This window comes from Chroicocephalus ridibundus, chromosome 1, assembly GCF_963924245.1.
Source record: "Chroicocephalus ridibundus chromosome 1, bChrRid1.1, whole genome shotgun sequence".
In the NCBI taxonomy this organism is placed as follows: domain Eukaryota; kingdom Metazoa; phylum Chordata; class Aves; order Charadriiformes; family Laridae; genus Chroicocephalus; species Chroicocephalus ridibundus.
The window spans coordinates 220,023,939-220,047,428 of NC_086284.1; the positions used below are offsets into that span (position 1 = coordinate 220,023,939).

At 50.4% G+C, this 23,490-nt stretch overlaps 1 protein-coding gene across 3 annotated transcripts in view; it reads left to right on the forward strand.

Moving 5' to 3' along the window:
* PPP6R2 (protein phosphatase 6 regulatory subunit 2) overlaps positions 1-14,931 on the forward strand; it is a 108,028-nt gene extending 93,097 nt beyond the window's left edge. For 2 of the 3 annotated variants that reach the window (XM_063323791.1, XM_063323790.1), the window contains 6 exons: positions 890-1,052; positions 1,439-1,527; positions 2,427-2,634; positions 5,465-5,488; positions 13,455-13,607; positions 14,740-14,931. In XM_063323791.1, the coding sequence (XP_063179861.1) occupies positions 890-1,052; positions 1,439-1,527; positions 2,427-2,634; positions 5,465-5,488; positions 13,455-13,607; positions 14,740-14,791 (689 nt within the window). In that variant the 3' untranslated portion in view covers positions 14,792-14,931. The remainder of the gene's footprint in view (positions 1-889; positions 1,053-1,438; positions 1,528-2,426; positions 2,635-5,464; positions 5,489-13,454; positions 13,608-14,739) is intronic. The other variant, XM_063323792.1, reaches the window with a different exon arrangement.
* Positions 14,932-23,490: the final 8,559 nt, after the last annotated feature.

Sequence of the window (23,490 nt, forward strand, 5' to 3'; positions counted from 1 at the left end):
TGAAATAAAGGGACAAAAATGTTTTCCCAAACGTTCATGTTTCCTTTGGCGCAAGCGTTTTCAGTTCTAAAATGACTCTTTTTCTAGGTCACGTCTTTGTATTGCAGCTGTGAGCATAACGCACGTTTATTGCAGCGAGCAGCTCCCTACACCCCTTTGGTAGTGTCAGATATTTCCAATTCTGATGAGGAAGAGCCAGTATAAACAGCACGAATGGCAGCTGGGGCTAGTGGCCGCCAGTTTAGTTACCCTTCCGGAGGCTTTGGGTCGAGTTTTGGTTCAGTCTTTGAGCGAGTGTAGACTTGCTGCATCGCTGCTGCCCTGGGTTTTGTTGCAGCAATCCTTTCTCTTCCTTGAGAAAACGCAACGAGAAACGCTTTTTAAAAAATCTGTGATTTGTAGGAATGGAAGTATGTTCTAACGGATAAGGGGTAGACTGGGACCGTAAGAAACAAACCACGTTCTTAGTTTCGCTCAAGATCACTTCTCTGATCTTAAGCATTTTAATGCATATATTAATTCCTTACTTGTAATTGCAAAATTAAACAATTAGTGATTGAAATGGTCGGAAGCCGTGCCGCTTGGCTTCTGACAGGAAACGAAAGCACTTAGGGTTCAGCTGAAAATCGCCGGCTCAAAGAATGAAGACATTCATAATGTCGTTTTTCTTAATTGGTGCTTCTCTCTCTCCGGTGGGTGACACTAACGTTTATCAGGAGGGGGATTTTCAAGCTGATGGTGTATTAGCCGTGAGACAGGCGGTGTCCTGGAGATTTCGAAGGAGTGTCGCTGCATGGTCCTTCTGGTTTTCTGGGGTGACTTTGGAATGTTTTTGGGATGTCGGGAGATGCGGAGGACTGACAGGGATTCCCGTCTGTTGCGTCCCCAGGCGCGGGGTGGACGGCCGTGTTCGAGCCTGTGAGCTCCAAGCCCCCCGCGCCCTGCGTTGCCATGGACGTGGGCTCCAGCGTGTGGGATTCAGCAGCCCCGGAGAACGCCGCGCCAGAGGAGAAAGGGTGGGCCAAGTTCACAGACTTCCAGCCTTTCTGTTGGTAAGAGGCACGCGCTCTTGCAATTTCTTACTCACTTTTGAATGAAACAAAATTTGAAACGCAATTTGAAGGAGTACATTGAATGTAATCTTCTTCCTTTCCCTTGCCCTTGCTACTCCCTTTATTTTCCAATGTTGTCAGAGTATTCTGGATCAGGGCTTCACGCTTCCCATTGCCTTCCAGTGCTTCTAACTGGTATTAGCGTTCATGTCTTACGATACCGGAATACTTTATGTGCCATCACCGCTGCTGTACTAGGAGCATGACATAAGTAAATTAATTTTTTAGAAGTTAAAAGCCCGAATGATTTTTTCTGTCAGGGGTATTTGGAAGCACAACCAAGGTACCTGTACTTCATTCTCAAGGCTTTTTCCTCCCGGCTTTAGCTCAGAATCAGGCCCGCGGTGCAGTTCTCCTGTCGACACAGAAAGCAATGACTCGGATGGAAGCACGAAGCAGAGTCAGGACAAGAACTGTAAGTGGGAGTGTTACAAGACGAAACGTGTATTATTTAAGCTGTTAGAAATTTTGCGTAGTGTACCAAGTCTGCTAGGGAGCACTTCCCTCCAGTGTCTTCTGCCTTACCTTGCTTGAAGGCTCTCTTTTGGACAGGGATCAGTCTACAGTAACTCAGAAGTCCTGAATGCTTGTTGGGATAATATTATTTGGCAGGAAAAGGATGAAATTTAAGTTAATAAGTGTTGATGTCACACAGACGATTAATTTGTAAACTGTTCAAAAGTCCTATTTTAACTGTAACCTTGATTACAAAATTGCTTGCCAGAAGTTTAAAGTGTAGGGTAAGTTAAACTGCTGGTAATCGCGCCGAGCCAGTCGGTGAGCTTCAGTCTGGTGTCGTGCCCTGCTCCTCTCCGAGCACGGTACCAGCGCTGGGGAGAAAAACGCTTTCTGAGACTGCAGCACTTCACCGCTTTGGCGAGAGGCTTTCCTTGCCGGGCGTGCTGGTGGAATTGAAACCAGTGAACGCTTCAACCAGTGCAGCTCCTTCGGTCGGACCACAGCAAGTGTCCAAAGCCAGGCGACAGTCGCAGGGTCCCCAGGGGCTGCCTCAGCCCTCTGTTCGGAGTCATCGCCGTTCAATAAGTGAAGAGTCTCCCCTGCTGTTCGTACTAAAGACAGACGTGAGGTGGCAGGTGGAGAACACTGATTTGTGAGGTTGGGGTTTCTTTCTTACTTGCAAAAATAATATTGCATGCTGTCTCGGTGCGGGAACTGCCCAGAAACCACCCTCTCAAAGTCTGCAGTAGCTGTAAACGCTCCGTTTTAAACCACCGCACTTACTCAGGTCGTACCCGGGGAGTTGTTCCTGTGGTTTTGTTCGTTTTGTAATGTGAATTTATTTCTTTCTCTCAGTCAGCACTGCCTCTCCCTGTGTTTGGAACGTCTGTGTCACGAGGAAAGCGCCGCTGGTGGCCTCAGACAGCAGCTCCTCCGGAGGCTCCGACAGCGAGGAGGAGGAGGAGAAAGCTGATACCGTCACGGAAACCATCAGCACAGGCTCGGGCCAGGAGACCATCAAGCTGACCGTGGATGCTAAAAACGAGAAGGCTGTTTTCACCAGGTGCGAGAGAAACCTCCTCGGGCCAGGGTCTGGCTCTGCCCCGTGTGTGGCCGGGGCTGACGTGTTTCTTCTCCCTTTTAGACACCATGGTTCCAAGTGTCCTGTCCGAGGATGTCTAACAGCTTTCTTGTCGGGGGGGGGTTGTTTTCAGAAGATATTGATAATGGGTTTATTTTAAGAAACGTTTGCGGCTCATTTTAGCCACTGAGCCGCACCACAGCAGCATCACCCGTCTGTCCGTCTGTCTGCGCAGGAGATCGGGGCCAGGGCTCCTGGCGGGGACCCCGCTCGGATCCCGCAGAAGAGTCGAGCAAAGCCTCAGCCGGTGGCGAGTGCCAGTCCGGCAGGGAATCACTCTGCGGTCTCACAGGGGCAAGGTGTCAGTCTCTCGAGCCTTTATTTACCCCTCATTGTCATAATAATATGTTACGGACAATAAGGGGTAAAAAAAAAAATGAAAAATGCCAGAAAAAGATAGAGCAGATCCTGAGATTTCTTAGCTTTTGGGCATCAATTTGCTTGGAATTGCACGCGCTCGAATCTAGCCTACTCTGAGCATTTGAGAGGAGGCGCTGCTTCTCAAAACAGTAAGCGTCTGGTTCACTTTGCATCCAGAAATATTACCCAATTTTAAGATGTTTGGGTTTTTTCCTCATATTCCTTATGTAGGGTATGATTTAACTAGCTGGAGTCCCTGTATTTTATGCATCTGACTCAGGAACAGGTATTTACTTTGTATGATGTTGTGGTTATGTGACTTTTTTGGATGGTCAGATGGTCAACGTGAGCTGCGTGGCGTGTGTACCCGCTCCAGCAAATAGCTCCTGGGAGGTACGAAGCGGTGGCTCGGAAAACAAGTGGGATTCCAGAACTAGGTAAAATTACGGGAGGAAGCCAACCAAGGGTGCATTTGGTTAGGAGACTCTGAATTGAGGTTTTAATAACGTGACTGGCTTTTATTTTTGATGTCCACCTCGGGTGGCCTTTGCTCTTCATACTTGACACGAGTGAGATGCCCGAGATTCCTTTGCCTGCAGCGATTGCACCTGAGGAGCAGTTTTGATAAGTGGAGCTGGTTTGCGTGCGTAGGGCTGGCGTGGCCAGGCAGACTGCCTTCCCGGCAAGCGGAAGATGGGGAAAATCACAACGCTGCCTGCTGTGCTAAAAGCAGCATCTCCTTTTCCAGTTTTCGCTGCACTTGAATTACATCTAATTAAATCCATTGGCATGTGTATCTAAAACAAACTCTGCGCTCCAGATGTTGTTCCTCGCTGAACGCGTGCTGGCTGTGAGCAGAGTAAGTCTTACACGTGTGACTGCCTCGGTGCACAGGAGCAGGGTAAATCTTACTTGGCATGTTCTTATTTCTTCCATTTATTTCCTAGCAGGTAGGGAATTTTATTTATTTTTCTGATTTGGCTGGAGAGAAGTTGTGGGCTATGCTGCTGTTTCAGGCAGTGTAATTTTGAATGTGTTTTTTCTCCCTAAATAAGTGTATGTGTCTCGAGCACTTTCAATAAGGACAAGGCTTCCAGAACCTGCTTGGTTTTACATGAGTGCAGTTCTACAAAACTAATGCCATTTTGGCAAAGAAAGTAAATACTTGAACAACCACAGTCTCCACTTTAAAGGTGTCTGTAGCTTTCCACACTGTAAGTGTAGCCAAAAATCAAAATAGAAGCTGTGGGCAGACAGAAACCTGTTCCATAGATGGTGCTTCCAGCTGCTCCAGATCCTTTCAGTGGACAGATTGCTCCCAGTGTGGCAACTGCCATCTTGACCAGTGGCGATAATGGAGACTTCCCAGTATCCTCAGAGCCCCCAGACCAGTCTGCCTTCTGCCGGGGCAGACGCAGTTGAACTCCAACGGCCAGTAGTGAGTATATTAGCTTCTTACCGTGGTCCTTAATGATTCCAAGGAAGTGAACTGTACGAACAGTGTAAGAATTTCTCAGCTTGAGGATGTGATTCTTGATGACTTTTCCACAAGCGCGTCCCCAGAAGTGCTAAATTTGTCCCACCCCACGCACCTGTTTCTGTAGAAATGGGTCTTCCCGCTCCTTTTCCTCCCTCCCCGCAATGCGGATTCTCCTGGGGAGATCGTCAGTGCTCCTTGGAGCTCCGCAGGACTCTCTACGTTCTGCCATCACTAGGGCCATGGGAGCTCCAGATGCTCCAGTGCACGCCTCCAGTACCCTCCATGGTCATCATCTTACCAGCCGATGCTTCTCTCCTGCTCGTACCGCCCCAGAATTCAAACTCCGGGAAGTTAATCATTTGGCCTCGCCAGGCTTCGTAGGATGTCCCTCGCGGCAGTTCTGCTCAAGGCGGCCGATACTCTTAGTAGTAGTTTAAACATCATACACAAAGAAAGTGTTTCGGGTGTATTTAGGTAACTTCTCTACTTCAGATGTTTTTAGCTAACTTTCTTTCCCGTATCTAATTCATATCATAGTTTCTTGTGAAAAAATAAGTAGTTTTGCAGAAGTTGGCTGGCTAAAGAGCTTCCAGTATTGCCAGACTCATGCTTTGATAAGTTCAGAACGTGTGTGGCAGGCTTGAGAAAGACGCTTTTTTACGGTGTATTGAATCTTCTGCTTTTTTGTGTATCGATCTGAATTTTCTGTGGAAAATGCCGTGTTCAGTGATTGTACTATTTGCAATAGCTTTTAATTGTTCCTGCCTCTCCTCCCGGCAGGAACGACCCTTGAGGATACGGCTGCAAAGTTAACTCTTTTGTCTGGTTTTTTCAGCAATCTTTACTGTTTTCTTTTTCTCCCTTTCTTTGCTTTCTCTCTGTTTCTGCCTCTCTGCTGTGGGTATTGCTCAGAGTGTTTAGAGCTGCAGTCAGAGGGTATGTATGACGGCCGCCTTCGCAGGGTTCCAAACATCCACCTGACACCCGGTTCCTCCCGTTAGTCACTTCATACTGGGCTGGAAAAAGAGCTGCTGGACTGTTGGACTGGGAGAGCTCATCTTTTCACAACCAGTTAAAACACGTGCCAGAAATTATATTTCGAAAACCTGGATCTGGGGTTGCGTATCGTCCTTTGTGAAAGTATGCGCCCCGTCAGCGCTGACGAGCCGTTAAAAAGCAAATACGGCGTTCAGGGGTTTCATGACTCGTGGCCTTGAGCTTCTGCCATTCCAGCTGTTTGTGAGCTCTTTCTGCAAATAGGACATTTTTCGTTAATTTAAAAGGGAAGTTCGCGCTGTGGTCGGGATGAGCGAGGGAAAGCCCTGCTGGCTGACGCACGCGCTGCTGGGATTGCTGCGGTGCCGGGGCGTCTCAGGTCTCCCCAGACTTTCTCCCAACAGCACTAACACGCATTTTACTGGTTTGCTGTAATACGCCATAAAATGATGGTTGATGTGTTTTCCAAAGGCTTTTTTTTTTGTTTGTTTCTTTGTTTTACAAAATACTTCTTTTTTCCCCCAGTGTTTTCTTTCTGTTTTAAATGGTGGTGCTTTACTAATTCCCTTCCCGAGTTCATCCATTTCCCTGAATTTTCCCGGTCGCTGGGCAAGCTAGCAAGACTTAGCTGTAATTTTGGGATGAGACCAGAGGCAAAAAGCGAAATTCGCTGTCGTCAGCACGTCTCGCAGCTGCCTGGTTTGCAGAGGGGGTGTGACAGCAGGCGCGTGAGGAGCGCTGGCGACGGGCACGGGCCCCTCGGAGCGGGAGGTGCGGGAGATGCCGCTCGGCACGTACCTGCAGCCGCAGCGTCGGGCTTGCAGAACTGTAAGCCGTGCGGTATTTTAAAATAGTTGTAATTACAACATGTGCTTATTTAACTTGCTATTTTAATAAGTAACAATACCGTTTTAACAAACTTTTGAAAGTTTTCTGCCTCTTTCACAAGCAGGCGAGTACGTATCGATTTATCTGGGGGTACGTGCCGCCAGGCTGTACTTTTTGCCAGAAAAATGTAGTAATATTGGGGCTGTTGGTGAGTGATGGCGGGTGCGGCCCGTGCCGGGCTGGGGCTGCGGGGTTTTGGGGTGGTGGGAGCAGTGGGAGAGCCGGGGCTCCCGGTGCCGGCGGAGCGAAGAGCCACGAGACGTGCAGTGAGGAGGGAGAGCAGAACAAACCCGTGCGATGGAGCGCTGCTTTTTGTGGGAAACGACTCCCGTTTCCCTGTCTGTGTGCTTGATTTTTAACTGTGTGCTGTTAACCCCCGCTTTTGCATTTCTGCTTTATGGTTTTCAAAAGCTGTCTGAGGTGTTTCACTGCCGAGTTGTTCAGGTGGGGTTTCTAAGCAGCTCCTTAAACGATAAGCTGCACTTTAAAAGAAAAAAAAAAAAGAAAAAAAATTTTAAAATCCAGCTTTTGCTGTGGGTGGTGACGGTGGGGTAGGGATGTTTGTAACTTTCAGTTTCTCTTTCAGTTTATTAACTTGACCTGAAATGCTTTTTTCCCCTTTAATATTTTCTTTTTTTTTTTCTTTTTTTCTTTTCTTTCTTTTTTTTTTTTTTTGACTAGTTGACTACATTTACTGTCCCCTTCTCCCTAGTGCCTCCTCTCCCGACTGGCTTGGATAAGCTGCTGAGAAGGAGAATTTAGAGGGCGGGCTGGAGTCCATCCGAGGAGTAGTGCTCGCTGTCTGCGAAACACGAACCTCTCTCTGCTGTGCCTGTGCGATGCCCACTCTCGCTTAGCGCCCTCCTCGGCTCCGGAGGAGACGCTGGGGGTGCTGCAGCGGTTATAGAACCGTAGAATCATAGAATCTTCATGGTTGGAAGGGACCTTTGAGATCCTCGAGTCCAACCATACACACACCCCCCTTTCCGTAGAAGGAGGTGAAAATGAGAGAAGACGAGTGATTTCTGCAGCTCCTGCGTTACAGCTGCTGGGAAATCACCGCAAAAGTCTCCTCTTGTTTCTGATAAGCACGATTCGGGGGTGAAAGTACTAAACTTTTGTTCTAACAGCAGTGGCGCCCCTAAATTGCTGAAATAGCTCAGAAATAGCAGCTGGCAGTGGTTCCTGGGGCTGGGGGGCAGCGGGGAGAATCACCCTCCGGATGGAGCGGAGCGGAGGGACCTTGTCACAGTGGATGTTTTGGGCTCTCCCAGTGTGGGATACGTTTTTCTTTCCTGTGCCTGCCGAGCGTTGGTCCTGCCTGACGCGGGGGTTCGGGGCTGCACGCGGGGGGTGCGGGGCAGAGCCGAGGGAGGGTGTCCTGCCCGCAGCTCCTGCTGCCGGGGGCTTTGGACTGATACGGGGAGACGAGCATGCTGTGGGGAACGGGGCATGCAGCATGGCGCCCCCGTTTCGGTAACATTTGGCTGCATATCGGTGCATTGACTCAGAAAGAAGCATTAAAGTGACTCATCTGAGGTCCCATTTCACAAAAAAAAGCCTTTTCCACTCAAAGATGAGCACTTAGTGCAATAATTGGTGTAGATGGGATCTTCTGAGCTGACAGAAGCGTTGGCCTTTTTCATGGAAGATTGCATGTAAATGTGGAAGGCAGACCTCCCGTGTCCTGTGACTTCAGTTAACGGCCGACAAGTACCGTTCCCGTGTGCTCAGCATGCGCGTCGCCTGGCTGCCCTTGCATCTCCTGCTTCGTCTTGCGGCTGCTCCTTGCAGAGCCTGGGTTTTAAGGACCTGCTTGTGGACTTGGCATGAGACTTGTGCTTACGATTGCTTTTTATGCACCTCTCGCTGCTTTGTTGATAGTCCTGCTGTTTCTCCGAGTGTGTCTTCACCATGTTTTGTTGTCTGTGACACTAATTGTTTGCCAAAGAGACTAGAGGATATCTAGAGTGTATCCCCGGAGCCACGGTAGTGAGCTTCAGAGGTGGGTAGACTTGAACTCCAGGGCTGTTTCATTCCGTATCAAAACCTTCTTTCCCAAAATAACTGAAGCTCTTGTATCACTGGGTCTACAGCCTGAATTTTGTAGACCCTTTGGCAATGAGCTGTAGATCAACACTGCACGTGGCCTCGGAAGGAGCTGCAGTAGGTGCCATAGCACATGGGTTTCCATCCGGCGCTACGATTTGGGGGCACTTTGGCTTATTGACCCACCGGCAAAGCTGCCAGAGCTCCGCTTGCCCGCGGGATGCGAGAGGCTCTCAGTGAACGGAGCAGTGGGAAGGCAGAGGGAGAGCGCGGTGTGTTCTGCAGTAGTCTGTGAGAACAGGTGTTAAAAAGACGTTTGTGGTGAAATTGGGCAAGAGAGGTGTTCAAAAAAATTGCAATCTAAAGTATTTGCTCTGTGAAGCTGATGGAAATCTACGGGAAGAATGGAGTTGTTAGCTTAAGTTAAGCAAGCTCCTGACGTGTTCGCCTTTATAAATAGAACAGCATATCACTTTATTTTAACTGGGTATCAGTTTTGATACAGAATGGTCTTATGACAACTTCAGTAATTACGAAATGTGAACTTTATTGAATCCTGTTTTTCTGAGAAGAAATTGCACTTCAAGGAAACCAGTTGCATTGTTAGCGTCAGGAAGCTTTGCATTTGCAGGGTTTGGGCATTAGAGTGAAAAAGAAAGAACCACCACTTTGTAGCACCTCCATGAGGGTATAGAATATTTCTGATGTAAAAGCTGAGAACTCCGTGCTGTCTTCGTGGCAGGTTGTTCTCTAAGAAGTTGACGTAGTTGACATCCATCTGGGACAGCCGGAGTTCCTGTTCTCAGCTCCCGTGTCTAACGCGTGTGTGCGCGGTTGGGACGGGTCGCTGGAAGCCTTCTTGAACCCCGAGGTGATACATCCCCTGACCACCTTCTCCCCTGATTGCTGGTGTAAAGGGAAAACCTGTGCATCTCTCCCGCTGCCCAGGCGGCGTTTGTGTCTGCAGGTGTTTTGCACAGACACCGGCGACTTTGGCCAGAAGTGTTTCGTCAGCCTTCCTCGTCTAATACACGTACGCATCAGTTAACATAAAATAACAGCTTTTGAAGCAGTAGTATTTTAAATACTTCTTAGCTTAAAATTATTATTGTGATTTATCACATAATTATTCTGTGTGAAATCCCAGTGCTTGGCAGTGCGCACCACCCAGGGGAGACGGGGTCGTACCTGCCTCAAGGAGCTTGCTGCCCTCAAAGCCAAACCGTAGCTGCCGTTTAAGATAGGAAATACGTCAGGGAAGAGTAAGCGAGGGTGACTGACTTGGTTCCCTTTCACCATCTTCACCATCCCCGGCTGTGCTTCAGAGCAGTCTGTGAGAGGGGTCGCTGGAGGGTGTTCCTCTGTTCATCACCCTCAAGTGACTATGGCCAAAACTCACCAAATTCCATGTTCTGCAGGCGGCTGCGGCAGGAGGTGTTCCCTGCTGGTGTCTGTAACGGCACACAGCTATTTACCCCTCCTGGAGATTCCCAGCTGGTTAATTCCCGGCTTTCTTTGCTTTGCAAGACATGGGGCAGCAGTCTGCTGCTGCCACAAAGCTTCGGTAGACCCCAAGATCATCTTCTTAAAGTTGCCCTGCAGAACCTCTCTTGCATGAAGGTCAAGTAGAGACTCAACTTGCGTTGTGCCTACAGTGAAGCGAACTTGATCAGCTCTGCGAAGCCCGATACTCACCGAGCATCCAGGCGAGGAGAACACCACCAGACTCTGCCAGGGCTGTCCCGAAGCCACCAGCCAGCAGTTGGGAGGAGACACCTCCAGCTTATTCTCTGCAAACTCTGTTTTAACCTTCTAGAGGTGGAGACAGCTGGACCTATTGAAGCAGGTCATATTTTCTAGTCTTATTTTCTGATCAGACCAAAGAGTTTGGCCATTCAGCTTACGCACTGGGGGTGGTTAGGTACCTCCGAAGTGTTGCAGTGCTTGTAGAAAGAGAGGAGCCTCTGTCACAAGTGACCTCTGCAGTAGTATTTACAAACTTGGTGGTTAAGCTGCAGAATTTGGCTACGACGTTGGACTTGGTGAACATAAAGGGACATTGTCCTGGCTCTCGTGGTGGAAAGCCCAGGGGCATGGCTGTAGGTGGCATTGGCAAGTTGTTTGTGCTGAGTGCTTGTCCACTGTGAAAACAGGGACGGTTCTGGACAGACATATGCTTACTGTGGGAACGTTTGTACGAGTGGCTTTCAATTAGAGCTTAAAAATTCCTAATTCTTTCTGGAGTGGGAAGTAGGAGAGATCTGTTTGCAGAGCTTAACTAAGAGGAGCCTACAGTAGAATCACAGAATCCCAGAAGGGTTTGGGTTGAAGGGACCTTAAAGGCCACCCAGTGCCACCCCCTGCCCTGGGCAGGGACACCTCCCACCAGCCCAGGTTGCTCCAAGCCCCGTCCAACCTGGCCTTGAACCCCTCCAGGGATGGGGCAGCCACAGCTTCTCTGGGCACCCTGGCCCAGGGGCTCACCCCCCTCACAGCAAAGGATTTCTTCCCAATATCTCATCCCAGTCTCCCTCTTCCAGTGTAAAACCCTTCCCCCTCGTCCCGTGGCTCCCCTCCCTGAGCCAGAGTCCCTCCCCAGCTTTCCTGGAGCCCCTTTAGGGACTGGAAGGGGCTGGAAGGTCTCCCCGGCGCCTTCTCTTCTCCAGGCTGAACCCCCCCAGCTCTCTCAGCCTGTCCCCACAGCAGAGGGGCTCCAGCCCTCCCAGCATCTCCGGGGCCTCCTCTGGCCCCGCTCCAACAGCTCCGTGTCTCTCCTGTGCCGAGGCCCCAGCGCTGGAGGCAGCACTGCAGGGGGGTCTCCCCGAGCGGAGCAGAGGGGCAGAATCCCCCCCTCGCCCCCCTGCCCACGCTGCTGGGGATGCAGCCCAGGCTGCGGGGGGGTTCTGGGCTGCAGGTGCACATTGCTGGCTCATGTTGAGCTTCTCTTCCACCAGCACCCCCAAGTCCTTCTCCTCAGGGCTGCTCTCTACAGTAGATGCAGATGCTGTTGCTCATAACTCCCTTCCTCAGCCTGCCTTACCCAGCGCGATGAGGGGGCAGCCGTACCTTTGCAGGTAACATTCCCTCTGTCCCGGCCCTCAGCCCGCGCGGGGTTTGGTGGTGACGTGGACATGGACCGTTCGATGGAGGGTGCTGGCAGCAGGGCGCTTCAGGGACACAGCTGGCTGCTAAAAATAAGCTGACCAGAGGAATAGTAATGCAAAATATTTATTCTAGGCTAGAATTAGATATTGTTATTAACCCTCCTGCGTGGTTCCACACAAACTCCTTGTTGTGTTTTGCCCCGTAAGTGTCCTTCTGCAGAGGTTCGCGTGTCCAGCGCTGCTCTTCCCGAGCCTCTTGACGGGAGATAAATTTCTGTGCCCCGGTGCGGTGAGGTAACCTCAGGACTTCATAACATCGGAATCCTTGTGTCATGGAAATTTTAGTGATTGAGTTTAAGAAGTTTATCCTTGAGCAATTCACATCTCGTGAGCTCCAGTTTCTTGTGCGGGAAGTCATTAGAAAATGACATTTCTGGCAGCTCAGTTCAATCCTCTGCTGTCTCATCCATCCCCTGCAGATTCTCTAAGGTATATTTTTGTACTTGCGGTATTTCTTTTGAAGAGCCTGTTAGCCCTTTAGGAAGATAAATGTTTTGATCTCATTATCCCTCATTTTTTATGTATTTTTTCCAAGAGCACACAGAAAAGTAGCTGCAGAAATAGAACCTTGATCTCAAAATCTCTGTCACGTGTCTTAATTACCAGACCGATTATACGTGTGCGTTATAAACTCTCCCGGCTGCTCGTGACAGGATTCCAGCTCAGTCATCTGCTGAGCTTTCCTTCTGTTTTTGTAGGCTTGCTCTCTGAAAGAAGGAGAAATCATTCTTGAAACTGGGACTGGGTTAAAAGTGTGAGGAAGATCTTCCACGTCCAAGCCTGTCCTCTGCCTTGGAAGGCAAAAATTAGGAGACGTTCACAGAAATCACTTCTCCAATTAGAAATACGAGTCGTTTTAATAGAAATGTAGAAGATTTGGAGGTTTTACGCTAGAAGCTTTTTTCTTTTTTCAGGATTTGAGCTTCTGTTTTGTTGTAGGGAGACGTCATTGGAAATGTTATGCCTCAGGCGTGGGAATCTGTCGTCTGATGTGTTACTGAAAGCGAGTTAATTCATCCGCCTTTGGCTTCTGAAGATGCCACTCAGGAACGTCCAGTCAACTTTTTTATCTTCCTCGGGATTTTAGGTTCTGTACTTAAATTTAAGCCTTTTCTAGGAGCGCACAGAAGTACCAGGGGCCACTTGGGGCAAATCAGTAGAGCAGAGCAGCGCAGGTGCCTGCATTACACCAGGAACGCTTTGCCAAGACGGGCAGCTTAAGGGCTTGGAATCTGCTCGGCGGAGTTGGGTGAGGGAGGGCAGTTCCAGGAGAGGCGGGCTCCCTCCTCGGCTGCTGTCCCACCAGAGGGTCTCCTGAGGTCCCTTCCCGCCCGGGATGGTCCGTGGTCCTGCCCAGGCACGCGGTCGGCTTTTGGGTCGTTGCTCCCAGTGGTGAATTTGGCTTTCTGGAGCCTCTGAACTTGCAAAGTCTTGGCTTGATTGTACATCATGCTTGCATCCTTCTGCTGGAGGTTCTCTGTGTTCATCCACAGGCTGGGAAAACGTCCGGTTCGCAGGCAGTGGGGATACGCGGGGGGGTCTTAGGCCGGATTTTGCTGCAGGAAATGGGAATGTCTTTCTTGAGCTATCATTCTTGTGCGTACTTGGTGTCTTGTTGATTTTTAGGAAACGTAGCCTCCAGGATGCCTACGCTGCTTTTTAATTCCCGTTTATTTGCAGCTTGCATTTCTTTATGAGATTTTTGTGGCCTGTGCTAGGAGAGGAGGAGGAATATTTCTTTCTCTATTGGAATATAAGCCCCATTAATCGACGTCTTAACGTGAACTTGAATTCTCCCCACACAGTGATGCAGACTGCATGGTAATTGATAAGCTGGCCATCACTGACATCGGAACGACAAAAGCATCCAAACCCCTGAACAACGTGGCCCAGCACTCAGAGGAGCACCAGAACACCGCCGCTGTCACAGCTGTCACGGAAACGGCCACAAAAGACAGGTGAGACGGTGAAAAATCTCCTTTACCAGCCTGTGACAGAGAATTGGGTTTTACTGTGTCACGGGATGGGGTTATTCCACCTCCAGTGTACGGTCAGAGCTAGACGAGCCGTGCCTCTGGAGCGTCCCGGAGGCAGTATCCTGCAGGTAGCGTAGAGCTCCGACTGCAGTGTATTGCACATACCTTTCAGTTTCCCAGAACTGCTGCCAGATCATCTGTTTTATTAAGATAATGGATTTTCATTTTACTCAAGTGTAACAGATCCTCAGATAGCCTGGGTTTGTGTGGTCAGGTGAATGCATAGATGTTTACGGTTAAAATGTGATGAGGAAAGGTGGGAATGAGTTTTGATAACTGGAACTGGAAGTAATCTCAAGGAGAATTGATAATTTTTTGTGAATGTGACAGTTTAGGCCTTTTTAAATACGGAAACAATCCTTCTGCGTATCTAGTGCTGTCAGCTCCACAGCTTTGCTCTGGCTCCTGCTGTTGGCCGGGGAGATGCGCATCCGTGACGAGGTGCTTCTGCTCTTCTGGAGCTGAGCCAGCCTCTCTGGGGTGGCCAGTCCTGCGCGGCAAGCTTGCCGGTAGAGTGAGCCTCGGATGGTGGTCCTTAGCTGAAGCCGGACATGCAGGCCGTCCTGTGGGAATTTCTTTGACTAGGGACTAGTCAAGCCAGCAGGTCTGGATCAGGAAGGCGCGAGGCCCGTCACGGCGTGCGTGTAGCAGAGCTACGGCGAAGACCTAAATCCAGCTCCCTTCTGATGCTGGAGGTGCCTGGCAGGAGGTGGAGCTGGTCAGGTCGGAGCCTTCTGGTGGACTCAGGACCATGGCGGTCATGTTCCAAACTTCTGGTTCAACAAATTTAATCCATGTCGTGTAATGGGTGGTCAAAGCTGACGTCTCGGTTTCTGTTTTGATTTCTGAACGTAGTATTTTGCAAAGGACTCGGAGGAGGTTCTCGTTAGGAAGCCAATAATACTTTAGCAGGCAGAAGAAACAAAACCAGAGGAAGGATGGCTCAGATACTGCCGAAGAGGAAAGCTTCCAACCGGGATGAAAGTCAGCTGTAGGAGCGAGTGTGTTCCCGTAGTTCTGTTTCTCTAATACTGCTCTTTGGGTTTCTCTTTAGGAAAGAAGAAGTCTTGCCCTGTGCTGAAGCCACATTAAATGGCCCCGCTTGATGAAACAGATGCAATGGGACGTGTGTGATCCAGGCCAGGCTGCTACCTGGTGATGCAATTTGTCAATTTTTTTTTTTTTCATTTAATTTTATTTTTTAATAAATGCTGCATTGATGAGAGAGCTGGCATTCAGGACCAGACACGCAGTTTCAGCACCAACAATCTGTTCTGAAAGACACTTGCATTGTCTAAATGTAGCATTGATCAGTTAGTCATCACAGGAATGATGGGGCTCTTCCCAAGCAAGCCTTCTGCCTAATTTTAGTTCCTTGTCCCCTTTCCCCTCTCTCCCTCGTTTTTGTTTTGTATTTGGGGTTCAGTCCTATTTTCTTAGTGTTATTGCACACAGTATTCAGCTTCTCTTCAGAAAGGTAGCAGGTCTAACGCTGGGACTTGGACAGTGCACAGGAGTCCCGCAGTCGTGTGACCAAAGTTCCTGATGGAGCTGTCTTTGGGCAGCATTTGCACCGCTTTTGTATAGCAATAAAGCCTTATCAGAAACATTTCATAGGAGGAAAAGATGCAAACACTTTAAATGGGATGAAGCAGGGAGGGATTTTATTTTACATTTTTGTGGGGTGGGAGGGAAGTCGTTGACCTTGTCCCACGCCAGAGGCCCAGCAGCTGCCGTGCTGAACTGTCGGGAGGAGCGGGAGGTCTCCGCGCTCCGGTGAACTGCTCACTGCTCTCTCCTCTGGAGACGAGGCAGTTCAGCGCAGCATCGCGGGCCCGTTAGCAATCGGTCTCTTCTGCCCGAGCCGTCACAACTCCGCTTCCCGGATGCCGTCCTCCGTCGGCTGGAGAGTGTGCAGAGAAGGGAGCGTGGGGTTTGCCAGCTGCGAGGAGCGGGATCCGCTGGACTGCTGCCGCGCAGGAGCGAGAGCAGATATGGCACAAACAGGTTATCAGGTGTTCGCTGGCTTTTTGGAGACTAATGTATTTTCAAATTATTATGGAAACCCTTTTCTGTTTGTTTTGTTCTGTTTTTAAAGTTTTTAATGGATGCAGGAACAGCAACACTTTTGCACTTTGTACCTAGTTGACATCATTGGAGAGCGAAACGGCCCCAGCGCAGGACTCCTGCTCTTTCTCCCCAGGTAGTCGGGCATGGAGACGTTTGGGTGGGGGGGACACGTACCTCTGCCCGGGGACGGTAAGAGTCCAACAGTGCGGAGAAACGGACTGCGCTTCACCCTGCCTGGGAGCACGGTCCGTTGAAGGTGTGTGTACTTGACTCTGGGACACCGCGGGCTCTTCTGCCTCGGCCGAAGGACCTCCCTCCGGAAAGGCTCGGTGTCAGACACAGCTCTGCCCGGAGCCGTGCTGGCCTCTGCTTCCAGCCTGTTCCCAGACGGGACTCGTGCACGTAGGTCACAGGGGTGTAGGTGTTGGGCCACTCGCAGAAGCAGGCGCGGGCTGGGGACAGCAGGTGGCCGCCACCGGCGCTGCAGCGCTCCTCCTCTGCCCCCGCGGTGTAGATACAGAGCTGGGCCCGCTTTTGTGTGTAACTCCGTGCTGAAACCCACCTGTCAAATGGTAAACGCCGCTTATTTCATTAGTCCAAGACCTAAGCTGGAAAATCATTCACTTTGGAATAAAAGCATGAAGCTTGACACATAGGTAGCCAAATAGCTTATTTTCAGATATATTCTCACTTGTGCATAACGAGGGACTTTACCTTGTGAGTATGAAAAAGTACCTCACACAGATCTGTTGTTATGAGCAAAGGCATCCTCGCCGGAGTTCAGTCTTTTTAAAAAAATACTTTATTATTTTTAACTGTGATATGTCTGTAGTGCATATGAAATCTTCGTGACCGTATTGAGAGGTGGCGTGGGGCGGGGGAGTGAGACGAACAAAACATTTTTGCTGTTAGAGTCAGTCTGTTCTGCTGGATCAGTGTCCGACGGTGACGTACCCGCAGCACCAGGTTATCCTCGTGTGCCCACAGATAACGCCTTCTCGTTTCTGCTCTTAGGGAGGATGGAGGATTTGCTTTGCCGGAATACCCGTGCAGAAAGCAGGGCGAGATTCCTGCGTGCGTCTCGGAGGTTGTGTGCTGGGGTTGTGGGCCGCTGGTGTGCTGCTGACATAGCTGTGGTTTCTCTCGGCTGCAATTACTCGGTAAGCAGGTGCTTTCACGGCACAGGACTGTTGTTCTGGAAGTCTTCTCACTCACTCCTTGTAATTTAAAATAAGTAATTTAAAGTTACGTTGCGCTAGGAGGAAAAAAAAAAAAGAAAATCTCACTTTCTGCTTTGGTTGCCCTGCTTGCTATGTGGAGATCAATCCCAGTCTTAGCCAGGATTATCAGAAATGATTAGCGGTTTCGAGTTCCTAATTGGAGACACATCAAAGTCTTAACTTTCAGAGGATTGGTGCTAGAGGTTTTTCTGAAAATCAGGTTCTCTTTGGGCATTCTTTAAACACCCAAAACTGATACTATGAAAACTGAAAAATCATTCACCTAATGCAAGGCCAGCGCAGCTTATTGCAGCAGCTGGTTGAAGACCGTGGTTGGGCTTCAGTCCCGTTAAATACCAGGCGATGGCAATAGTTCTCTTCCAGTCTGTTCTCATTCGCGGTTCTTGACCGTGGCGCTTGCAGGTTCCACCGTGCTGTAATTAGGACCAAGTCCATTTAGGATCAGGAGATGAAGGGGAGATGTCCGTAGCGGGCATGATTTGATCGTCCTTCTGGCTCGGTACAATTCAGCCACCTCGTTAAACATGATCTTTGCATTGGGTTACGTCATGGATGGGGGTCACCTTATGTCACCTCATGTCACCTCGCGCCGTGCTGCCGGTGTTGCGAGAGCACTGCGGGGCTCAACCTGCCTGGTGTGTGGCCGAAGCCCTGTGCTGGGGAGCAGTAACCTCCGCCTGCGGAGTGGCACGGAGCAGCCGGCGGCAGTAACACCCTGAAACGTTTGGGGGATACACGCAAGGACGCGTCTGTCTGTGCCTTTCGTTGCAGGTTCTGAACTTGTCGTTCATTAGCTTTTGGCTTTGAGTCTATAAATTTAAATGAAAGCTTTAATAATATATTTAAACATATCCAGTAAGCAGATCTAAACCCACAGTTTAGTTACCGGGGGACTCGTTATCTTAGTTACCTTAATTTGATTACTTGCGTCCAGTTACTTTCGTGATAAGAACATTTTACTGGTAGTTAAATAGATTTGTAGAAATGCACAAGCTCTCTTGCTTTTGTGGCAGTGAATGATTCCTCCACATTTGGGATTTAAGCTCTGAATTATACCTCATCGCTCCCACACCAGCCAACGAGCTGATCTAGAAAAGTTCCCCATCCGTGGCATGTTGGAGTGTGCAGTTCAGGACAGATCCAGGGTCGGATGGTGATTTCCTTGCCTGGCTCAAATGATTTTGTAGGTGAACCGCATAGAAATGTCTGTCTCGTCCTAAGTTTGAGCTTCCCATGTGTCTGGAGAGACACACGGAGAGGTTGGAGGGGTCCCACCACCTCTGCCCCATGGCCCCTCGTGGTCCCCATTGCTCTCTGAGCTTTCTTCCCCGCTGCCCGGGCTCTGAGGGGTCCGGAATCACGCTCCCTTTCCAGGTGGAAATGGCGGCATCTTCCAGGTCCACGGTGGCGTCTCGGGGCAGGCTCTGACCGCTGCAGAGCGGTGTGACCTTCTCGCCGTGTGCTCCAGGGCAGGACTGTCAGCCGAGGTTGGAGCAGAGTGTATTGTCTACTGAAAATGGATGTACTTAACCCAGCCGTACCCTTCAGAAACGCCCTCGGCTTGCGTAGCTGCTGCCTCAGAAAGCAGTGAAGACTGAACAGAAGTTCCATTGAGCACTGTCCTTCCTCATTTACGTGCAGTATTTTGAATCTGTCCATATCGATATGGTATATATGTAATTTTAGGTTTGAATATGTATACTGATGAGTGTGTATATAGATATATATTTGCAATATGTATTATTCCATGTATATTTATACACACACAGTGGGATATTGTGAGCAACCCGGTGAAGCAGAGACTGGGAGCACTGAGAGCCTGACTTCTGTGGCTGTGCGCAGCGCCGTCATCAGTAGCAGGTCATCGACAAACGTGCGTTGTGCAAGACCAAAACCAGCAAGGCATACCCATACCTTACTGGGCGAAGTGGTTCTGCTAGCACGCTCTCGTTGAGCGATTTGACCCAGCTGGGCATTGATGCGGTGGGTGACGAGAGCGGCGGCTGCCCCTTCTTGTTGCCTTGCCCCCGCGTTCCACGCCAGGAGAGGAGGGGCCTCTTCTGCACAATGAGCAGTTCAGCCGACGCGCAGTAGTTCCCGAATCGTAACGCAGTTGTCTCTGGCTGGTTGGATTGTGGGGAAAATGTGCTCCTTTGGGTGATAGGGCCACTCTGGAGTCCTGCTGTCATGTCAGACGCCGGTTTTCGGGCGTCCGAACACCAGTGTTGGGTACCCGGGTGTTAGAGCACAGCTGGAGGGCTGCGATCGGAACAACCCTGTGCCGCAGGAAGATCAAGCGTAACTAGTTTGGAGCCGTGGAGACGTGATCCAGTAGCAGATAAAGTGGTTTGGATTAATCATTTCTGTTGCTCGCTACAGGCTTTTAATGCCGTGAGCAGGCGGGCGGCTTCGCGCCCTCTTCCAAGCGGGGAGATCTGGCGTTGGGTGCGTGGGTGTGAATTCCCCGGCGGTCCCAAGAGGTGAGGTCCTCCCTAAATTTGTATCCACCGACTCCACATTAAAGTTCAGGTGAGGTAGTCCTTTGAAGGAGAGGGATCAAGGAATGCAACTGTAGCTTATTCAGGTTTCACCAGTTTTCTAACAAAATTCCCCCCCCCTCCCCCCAAATATAATTTATTGCCACTTCTCTTGAGTCAGAGCAGTTATGGCAGGCAAAATCCCAGTTATCCATCTGGATGACATATTCTCGGCAAAGCCTGCTACAAAGCTGGTGGGTGTCCCAAGGCTTTGCTGCCCTTCCTGCTTTTTAGAGAGCTGCAGCTGGCGAGAAGGATGGAAAACCAGTGGGTGCACAAATTTAAAAGAAAAAAGAAATAAAACCCAAAGAACCTCCCTGCAGCATCTCTTCAGAAAGGCTCGGGCATCCCAGTTTGCCAGTGGAAAGGTTTTGGGTATGGTGCAGTGTCCAAGCTGGGTGAAAGTTAAAGTGCATTCCTAAATAACATATCGAATGAAAAAAATTAAAGTGGCTCTACTGTTGTCTACTAGCATCCCAAAATCATTTCTCCCTGTCGGAGCCGTGCCTGGGGACGCAGCAGGCTCCGGGCTTTGCACCTCTTCTCTTCTGGGCCGACACCCGATGGGCTGCGGAGTTTCCAGCGGTATTTACCCGTGAGTTTGGTTTAGGCTCCAGCGTCCGTCCTGCTACGCGCCGTCTGATCGCAGCCATAGTCCCGGGGGAGCTGGAAGAGCCTGGGCGTCTGCAGCCGCCGGTGTGTCCGGGCGGCAGAGTCCTCTCCTTTCTGCAGGGGCCGGAACCCCCCGAGGCTGCCGGCCGCGGTGGCGGAGGTGCAGCGCGTTCTCGCCAGTGCCGTGACACTGACCCCGCAGTCCCATGGCCCCCGGGGCGTCCTGAGAGCCGAGTCCTGCAGCCTGGCTGCCCCACTCGTTACGCTTGATAACTGACGTCATTCAATGTTTTTGCAATGTAACACTTGGCGTTTTGGATGCCATTTCGCAGCTCGTCCTGCAGTTTTCGGTCCTTGAAAGAACAGGGTTTCTTCTCCTCTTGCTCTTCCCAAAGCTCTGATCTCACCCTGAATCATGCTCAGAAATTATAAACAGCTGATTTTGTTGTTACAAGAGGGTTTGTTGTCATTAGAAGAAAGAGACAAAAGGAAACGCGCAGTTTTACAGTGGCGTGCTAATTTGCTTTGGTTTGGTGGTTGTTGGGGTGGCTTTTTACCTGGCATCGGTTCTCTCTGAAATCCTGCTCTGAAGGCGCCTGTGTCTGCGAGCTGTCGGGAGGCAAGTGCGGTGCACTTCCCTGCTCTCTTACCAACTCCAGCTTCAAAATAAAACATTTTTAGATGCTCTTCCCTGAAGTGAAATTCAGTTTCTGACTCCGAGCCCAGTCCCCTGGCGCCGGGGGATCCCTGCCGGTGCCGGTCCGCAGGCTCTGCCGTGCGGGAGGGGTTTGCTCTGGTTGGGACGTCGCCGGCCGTGAAAAACCAACCGACCAAAGAGGGGAAAGATGCCCCTTCTGCTGAGAAGGTCCGACAGCCTCCCGGGATGGCAGCTTTACTTTGAAAAAAAGAGAGTTTGGTGCATAGGAAAGAGCTGAAGGAAAACGGAGAGCCGTGCTTGGGCACACCCGCCTTCACGGCATCGTGTCGTTCGGGGGCTTGCTCTTAAGTGGCTTAACCGAGGACACGTTGCGTTGGGTACCGTACGCAGGAAATCCAGAGCGGCCTCCGAGCTTGAAGCGTGCAGCGTCTCAGCTTACGAGAGGGTTTGGGAGAGTGGTTGGTCCCTTGCGGAGCGCGTTTCACGTTACTGTCAGCTGCTGGCTCCTGGCCGCGGGCCGTGCCACTGCTGCTGCTTGTCTAGCCTTGTCCTGACTTCCGCGGTGTCCCGGATCAGGGGGCGAAAGGATTCGTTTGAGCCTTGCTACTGACACCGCCGCCTCATCCAGAGTATGCCTGCGTAGAACATGGTTAACGCGGGGCTCGGAAGGTTTATTTTCCCAAGTGCCGTGGTCAGGGAAGAGCTGAAGGCTCTCTGAAAGCAAACGCAACTAAAACCTTGGCTTTGGAGGCTACCGAGTGTATTGGCGTTGAACGCGGCAACGTGTGTCTGCAGAAAATCTCGGGCGTAGGCGTTTGTTTGCGGCTGGTCTCTGATTCGACGGGTAACTAACCGGGTTGCGACGGGGTATGTCCCTTGGCCCTGCTGGGATTACGGCTGAGTTCGTGGCATTTTGTGATTGCGACCGGTACCTCTTCTGTGTCCCGTGGGTCTGAGCCTGCAGCCGGAGCTCGGGCAGAGCCCTCCTCCCTGGGGGCCGCATCTGGGAAAGGGACGGCGTCACCTCCGCGAGGCGGGCTAAGGCTGAATTCCTGCAAGTGTTCTCTTCCCCTTTTCCAATGAATGTGTCGGCTTGGCGGTTTTGTGTGGTGGGGAGAAGGTACCTGCGTTGTTCCTTTCTCCATCAAAGCAAGAAACGTTATTTGCGCAAAAACGAGTCCCAAACTCGGGATCAACCCAAAGCCACCTGCGGCTCGTTCCGACTTAGAGGCATTTAGCATCACGTATCACTTCTCGGCGAGGCTGCACCGGCGTCTCCACTGGGTCAGAACAGGGTGCCGTATCTCCGACCGGGGCGTTCGGAGCTCTGAGCACGTGGTTTCCATTAGTACTAAGTTTTAAAGTAATTTGGGGTAACGTTTGAAGTAATAATTTTACCTTTGCGTGGCAACTTGCAAAAAAGAAATGCTGTGGTCAGGGAAGTGGCGTGGTTTCAGTTTCACGATGGACGGTGCCTTGGCTCGTCTGCAGAGTTACGCCTCGTTAATTACTGTTAGAGGTCTTGGGTAGCAGAGACGGACACCTTAGTGACACCCGCAAGTATTAGACCGTTTTTAAAGTTCAGTTTGGTGAAAGTTCGGGATTCTTTGGAAAATGGGTTTGACACAATTCCTGTGGATTTCATGCTGGCTGAAGTTTCCAACTCGACGGGGAACGCCGTTTCCTTTGGGGGGAGAAGGGGATTTTTGGTAATGGTTTCCCTCCGCGGGAGCTGCGGACAAAGTGCTGGGACAGGGAGTTCCTGGTAAAGCCGAGGAAGCATTTTCTGTGCGCGTTTACGTGTGAACCTTCTGACAAATCCGAATGCAGAAATAACCAGTTTGGCTCCTGTCTGTCCTGTATGTTGGCTCGTCTCATCTGAAACTCGCTTACCTCATTAGCAGAAGGGCATCGTGGTGACCAGTCCCACCTCCCTCTTCGTTTTTGTACAAAAATTAACTGTGTTTCCTAGTGACTGTTATCCGTCACCTTCCACAACATAAAAACGTTAGTGAAATATGCCTGTATGTAAAATGTATTTTTATATTTGATGCTGATCAGGAGAGAAGAATCCTTTATTCTCTCCCTGAAGTTGGGGGGCTTTTATAAAGGACAGATCCTTCCCCTTCTATTTTTTATTTTCTCAAATCGTTTGGACAGATGTAAACTATGGGGGGGGGGAATCTTTTATCGTGTAATTTTGATGCTCATAGCTAGTTTTTTCAGAACTTTCTAGGAATCCTAGAAATGCTGTAGAGAATCTGCCCCTGTTGGTGGATTTTGAGTAAGCTCGACTGCCGCAGTCAGGCGGGCCGTTGCCAGGCGCTGCGTAGGTGTCTGCTGGGGTAGGTCGGTAATGGAACTAAACTTGAAATGTAATTAACTACAGGCACAGCAAATGTTAATTGGAAACTTCTCGTCGTGTAGAGCGTGGAACGAACTCTCACTCGTCGGTGAGCCCGCGGAAATCCCCTGCCAAACCGCCGAACGTTGGGTCAGAGCCAGCCGGAGGCGGGTGGTCGGCGGCGAGGTGCTGCTCTTGCTCCGTCCTCCTTTAGGCGCCTGCCGGAGTGTCCGTAGCCAGGTCTCCTGGGTGCTGCACCCGCCTGGCCTTCGCTTGACCAAGTCGGTGTTGCAGAATCGCTGGAGGCTGTGTGAGAGGAGGGTCGTGCCTCTCCGTGGCCAGG